Source organism: Ictalurus punctatus, chromosome 11, assembly GCF_001660625.3.
Source record: "Ictalurus punctatus breed USDA103 chromosome 11, Coco_2.0, whole genome shotgun sequence".
NCBI lineage: Eukaryota > Metazoa > Chordata > Actinopteri > Siluriformes > Ictaluridae > Ictalurus > Ictalurus punctatus.
This window is the reverse complement of record NC_030426.2, coordinates 28,143,699-28,150,229: the sequence shown is the minus strand read 5'-3', so window position 1 is coordinate 28,150,229 and position 6,531 is coordinate 28,143,699. Positions and strand designations below refer to the sequence as shown.

General features: G+C 40.5%; 1 protein-coding gene across 2 annotated transcripts in view; it reads left to right on the top strand.

The window, feature by feature from the left end:
- The first annotated feature begins 4,180 nt into the window (after positions 1-4,180).
- The window catches only part of pfkmb (phosphofructokinase, muscle b), a 24,108-nt gene continuing 21,757 nt past the window's right edge, over positions 4,181-6,531 (top strand). The window contains exons 1-3 of one of the 2 annotated variants that reach the window (XR_008397227.1): positions 4,181-4,420; positions 5,364-5,417; positions 6,496-6,531. The exon at positions 6,496-6,531 is cut by the window's right edge and continues 66 nt beyond it. Coding sequence is in view for 1 of the 2 variants with exons in the window: in XM_053683761.1 (XP_053539736.1) it covers positions 4,291-4,420; positions 5,364-5,417; positions 6,496-6,531 (220 nt within the window). In the remaining variant the exon portion in view is untranslated. The remainder of the gene's footprint in view (positions 4,421-5,363; positions 5,418-6,495) is intronic. The other variant, XM_053683761.1, reaches the window with a different exon arrangement.

The window sequence follows — 6,531 nt, the reverse complement described above, 5'->3', positions numbered from 1 at the left end:
CGAAACAAAACAAATAAAAACAACCCAGTGTGATATAAAAAATACAGACAGGTTTATACCTTTCTTCATAGAGATCCAGAGTACCTTAAGTACCTTAAGGTGAGACCTGATCTTGATTACAATATGTAACATTGTAGAACCGGGTATAAACGAGGGTATAAACGAAGGTATAACAAAGGGTATAACCGAGGGTATAACCGAGGGTATGAGCGAAGAAAAAACTGAGGCCCGGGACTTTCTAAAGGCCTTAAAGACCTTTATAGCATGATAAGACATGGGGCGGCTGTGGCTCAGGTGGTAGAGCGGGTTGTCCATTAATTGTGGGGTTGGCAGTTCAATTCCTGGCCCACATGACTCCACATGACTCCACATGACTCCACATGACTCCACATGACTCCACATGACTCCACATGACTCCACATGACTCCACATGACAAAGTGTCCTTGGGCAAGACACTGAACCCCAAGTTGCTCCCAATGGCAAGTTAGTGCCTTACATGGCAGCTCTGCTACCATTAGTGTGTGTGTGTGTGTGTGTGTGAATGGGTGAATGAGACACAGTGTAAAACGCTTTGGATAAAAGTGCTATATAAGTGCGCCATTTACCATTTTACCATTTAATAATATATCAGTAATAAATGCCTGAGACACAGATGACAAATTGAGCAGTCAGTATGGCATTATATAATATTCACAGTGACCAGAGGTGATGCTAAACATAGTTTTCCATCTGTCCCCGTCACAAGTGTGTATCAGGTTGTAGGTGACCCTGAGACCACATGTTGAAGCTACTAAAGTGCTTATGGGGTTCAGGGTAATAAGTACCAGTATTTTACTATGACTTGGTTCAAGCCCCTGTAGTTGATGCAGAGCTGAATGCCTCCATCCTTGTTTTGATCCAGAAGAATCTGGCAAGTGCAGGTGAATTAGAGGGATTGAAATCACTGTTGTACTCCTCTATAGCTTATTTCAGCATATTTCAGATCATTCCAAAGTCTCACTCGTGCATTCAGACAAAGTCTTACTCTTCTGGTTTTGACTCAGGGTTGTTTTTATTTATGAGTTAGTCCTTGTTTAGTGTAATGTGTTTGCTTTGAGTTTACTTTGCCTTTTTGGATGGTCCGCTTGGTCTTTTAATAAACCCTGGATTTGCATTCAAATATTGTCCGAGCTCCTGACAGAAGACTTCACCAACTTACGGATGTTACCTAAAGTGCTGTCTGCTGAAGGAAGTGTCATCGGGGAACAACAGCTGTTTGCTGCCATCCTCGCCACACCGGACAAGCTGTCTAAATGCTTACAGCAGCTAACTCCCGCATCTTCTTCTGCCAGAGGAATCGACTCCTGAGCACAGACTGAGGAATATGACAGAGATTCTGCAAAATGCCAAGGTTTCCCTCTGAACTGTTCTCGCTGCTTATGGGCAAAGCACTAACCTGGACTATTGCAGTAGAGTCTCAAGGAAGTGAACTTATCCATACATGTAATAGATTTGTCTCTTTCCCAACATCTAAATGCAGGGAAGAAGAGAATGTCTCCTTTCCTTAAAGCTAGGGACCAGAACCACATTATAAATTAGGGTTCATGATGCTTGCAGCAGGCAGCCGGTGGTATGATCCAGCACACATCTCAGCTTTCTGCAAAGGGTTCCAGGTCTGTGTTCTCACCGAGCTGGCTGGTTGCGATAGACACTGGACCATAGACAATTTGTCTGGATAAACTGATAAAAGAGAGACAATTTGCTTCACTGATGCAAAGAAAGGTTCTATAATAGAGAGGCCCTTCATACCTTTTCTTCAGTGTTAGATGGCTAACCCACTGGCTGACCCACTGTACTCCTCCGCTGTTCCACAAAGCAAGGGAACATCTCATTTCTGGTCACCATCTCGCCCAAGTTTCTTGGTCTAGAAGAGATCATCAACTGGGCCCTATATCTTCAATCTTCCATCAGAAGCTGCTTAATCACCATAGCATCTGTGACTATTGAAATACCTGAGATCAACCAACAATCAGAAATCCCCTCCTGCTATTTGAAGGTATGTGCACTTCCTCCAAACCACCTACATGACTGTGACATATCACATCAAAACTACATCCCTTCTCCACAGCTAACAAAGCTGAGTACACCTCTCCCCCACCACCAGTGGTTTATTCCTCTTCTGAAACTAAAGTCCATTAACCAATGTCCATCACACTTCTGGAAATCCAGCTAATCATCAGAAGGGGTGTGTTGGCTGGGAAGGAAGTTAGGGAACTAGATTAACTGGTGTTTGTGTTTTTCATTGTTGTTACAGGTAGCTTTGTGTGGTAATGTGTGCGGTAGTACAGTTAGTTTGTGGCTCAACGTCTCTCTTGGCCTTTTAATAAGACCGAATTAGCATCAAGACTTGAGCAATCTACTGAATGATGTTTATAGCATTAATGGAGAGTAAAAACACTTCTCTAATCACTCTCTATAAGAGAATCTGCTAAACACGGTAAATGCAGTAAATGTCACCCTGTGCTCAATCAAAGTAAATATATAATCCAGTGCTACATTCCATGGTGAGAAATGACACGAAGAAATATGATTATGGCTTGGAATTTACTTTAACAAAACTTCCAAACTGGTGTTGAAGACAAAAACAATCCTGTTATTTCACCATAACTGTTGTACAGTCCCGCAGATCCCACACAGTCTCATAATGAGGTCATTACTGCACAGCCTCACTGCTGATGCACATCTCACTATAGTTACACAGTCTAAAAGAATCGCACAGTTTCACACAACTGCTATTTTAAATCTTTATTGAAGCAGCAGAAACTAATTTTTTAATTTGCACCTTGGCACTTTATATCTTCTGGCAGAGGGTCGCAGCTGGTACTCGACGTGAAGGACATGGGAGGGGATTATTTCCTGTGCTCCTCTGAGTGCACTCGTAGATGGACATGTATGTAAAGAATGTTGGTTTAGCTCTCATGCACACACACTGAAATAGAAAATGTTTGAATTTGTTGTAGAGTCTGCCCTCTAGCTGAGCACACACACACACACACACACACACACACACACACACACACACACACACACACGCAAACACACACACACACATACACACCCACACACACACACACCCACACACATGCAAACACACACACACACACACACACACACACACACACACATACACACACACACACACACACACATACACACACACACACACACACACACACGCACACACACACACATACACACACCCACACACATGCAAACACACACACACACACATTCATGCACACACACACACACAGATACACACACACGCACATACACGCACACACACACACACACACACATGCACATACACACACACACATGCACACACACACACACACATGCACACACACACACACACACGCACATACACACACACACACACACACACACACACATACACACACACACGTCATGAAAAGAGATGACATTCTAAAACATTTAAATATAAACAATAAATGGATAAAAGGTACATCTTGTTGTTCTTTAATTAATAAATAAAATAATCACTGGTAAATTGCTGTGATATAAGAGGAATAAAGTGAAATAATCAACCCGAGAAACTTCATCACTCTGTCACCTCGTTTTACTGACACACATAGACAGTGATTATTAATTACTCGTATTAATTATAGTGTGGCTGCATGGAATCATGCTTTTATTTTCATAGTTAAAACATGATAGAGTTAAAGGTTTGTGTAGAAATGAAGCTGTGAACATGTCCAGAGATGGAACTGCCGTTTCTGTTGTGTGTCTTTGATGGTGCAAGGATATCACACAACCTGCATGAATTTGTAAAGTAACCAGATCTACTTTTTATTTATTTATTTATTTTTGCTGTGTGTGAAAGTTAAAGATAAAATTCCATAAGAGCAGCTTTGGGAAGATTTTCTCCTGGAACGTTATTCCTGTGGAACAGCTGAAAATTTACATTTCTGTTTTATAGTCATGGAAGTGAAACGTTTAAGTGCAAACATCTGCACTTATGCGTGCATTCCAAGTGAGAGACATTAGAGTGAAAACACTGGAGGAGAATGTTAGTGTGGTGTTTGGTCTGGAGGTAGTTTAGGTGGTAGGAGGCAGGAGGGAATGTTGGGCGTGTAGAAGAGGGTGATAGTGTAGCGTACTGTATGTGAGGTCAGCTCTAATAATACTGATCAGCTCTGTTCATGGACATCGTGCTGTGTCATTCTGGAGTGAGTAACGAAAGCAGTGTGGTGGAGGTGTGAGTGTGTATTCGGGATGTGAGTGAGATGGGTGTGTGTTTGTTGGATTTGCTGGTGTTTGGTGTTCATCTGCTCTCCTGGATTCCGCTGATCGGACTGGCTGTGTTCATCTGGCACTACACTCGCACAAACACTCATCATGGCAGTGCGGTAAACGGTATGAGCATTGTGTCTGTGTGTGTGTGTGTGTGTGTGTGTGTGTGTGTGTGTGCGTGTGTGTGTGTGTGTGTGCGTGTGTTCAAACCAGTCTGTTTGTCTATATTTACTTTAGTTGTAGGTATTGTTGTGATTGTACAGTGTAAGTGCAGTACAGTGGGTTTATATCTGTGTGTCTGCTTGTGTTTCGAGTTACTCTGTATTTTGGCAGACAGGCAGGCATGCAGACAGACAGGCATGCAGACAGACAGGCATGCAGACAGACAGGCATGCAGACAGACAGGCATGCAGACAGACAAATGACCACATGACAACACATACTGGTGACACAGCTGGCTAGTGCAGACAGGAGAAGGACTGTTATAATGAACTGGACCTTCTCCTGCTCCTTTCATGATCATATTTGTGAATTCAGAAGTAAATACTTTTGATAATATAAACATTTCCTAAATAACTTTTAAAAATCCAAATCCACAATTCAATCACCTAGAAACCTGCAATATGTTCCTGACCCACAAAAACGACCTAAAACACCACTGAGTGATGATTATATATATTTATATATATGTATGTATGAGTTCACGCATAGTGTATGTATATAAATTTCCATTTTTTCCCTATATTTCAATCTTTTTAGATTTTGATTGACTGGTTTATTGACCAATTGTGTTTAGGGGTTGATGGGCACATGCATATTTGCCTAATATATATTTTTTAATTTAACAATTTCTTCTGGTTTTCTTCTATTTTTCTCTCCCTCTCCTGGCTTTAATAGTCCAATTAACAATATACTGGTAGGATATAGCAGAGCAGTGGCAGGTTTAAATAAAAATTATTTACATTTTAATACGGACTTATTCACACTGCTACTACTACTACTACTAATAATAATAATAATGAATCAGGTGTAAATTTATCTTAATATGGAGATGTTTATGTTGCAGATGGAAAACATATTTCTGAAAATTCTACAAATGGTGACATCACACAGCATGGAGGTAAGTGTGTGTGTATGTATGTGTGTGTGTGTGTGTGTTTAAATAGAAATATTGCTTTACTTTATCTTAGCGTAATATTTCTCTCAACTTTTTTTTTTTTTACCTCACTATTATTTTTAAATGCTATAATGGCTAATTTTACTCGGATAAATGTATTTAATCCTCAGCTCATTCTCTTTTAGAAAATAAACTCTAATGACTTAATATTGGATCACTAAAACGACTCTTCGGTTCTGTGAGTCGACTCCCACTGCTCAGCGCTTACGTTAATCTGTAGAATCAAACTGCCGACTCAAAGGTTCGACTCCGATTCGTGAGTGACACGTCACGCCGCTGAATTTTACACCAAAAATATCCCCAACTTTGGCTTTTTTATTACTATTTTTATGACTATTAAAATTTTTATATTTTATTTAAATTTTAATATGAAGAAATGATTTTGCTAAGTTTTATAAATAAATGTTAGCTCAGTTGGCTAAATGTTGTTATAAGCTGAAAAATGACCTCAGGCCTGAGAGTACTAGCTAACTGCTAAGTGAAACAGTGCTGTCATCGTTATCAGCGCTGGATTTAAAACTATAATTAAATTATTTTTACTGTAAACAAAGTAAAAGATGGAGCACACGCTGTGTAAGTACTGAAATGTGTGTGAAGGTAGCATGTCAGCTAGCAGTGTAGTGTTAGATACCACTGATGGTGTTATAAAAGTCCAATCACATGCATCTTGTTGTCATGGTAACATTGAAACTAATCACACACACACACACACACACACACACACACACAGGTAGAAAAGTTTTGACTCCATGATGAGAGACGATTTAAGTTCTGAGGCATGTAAGTGCATGTAATTTTAGATTGTGTTATGACAGGGTACTCTGTGTGTGTGTGTATGTGTGTGTGTGTGTGTGTGTGTGTGTGTGTGTGTGTGTGTGTGTGTGTGTGTGGAGGGGCAGGAGGGTTATACAGTTTCTCCCATGTCCAGATTTATTTCAGTTCAGAGCACAGTGACTGAGAGACAGAGCGACACTCGTTCCACTCGTTTTTCACCTCTACCTTTCTTTTCTTTCTCTTTCAGCTCCAGGACGGTTCTTCACAATGCAGCCAGCACACG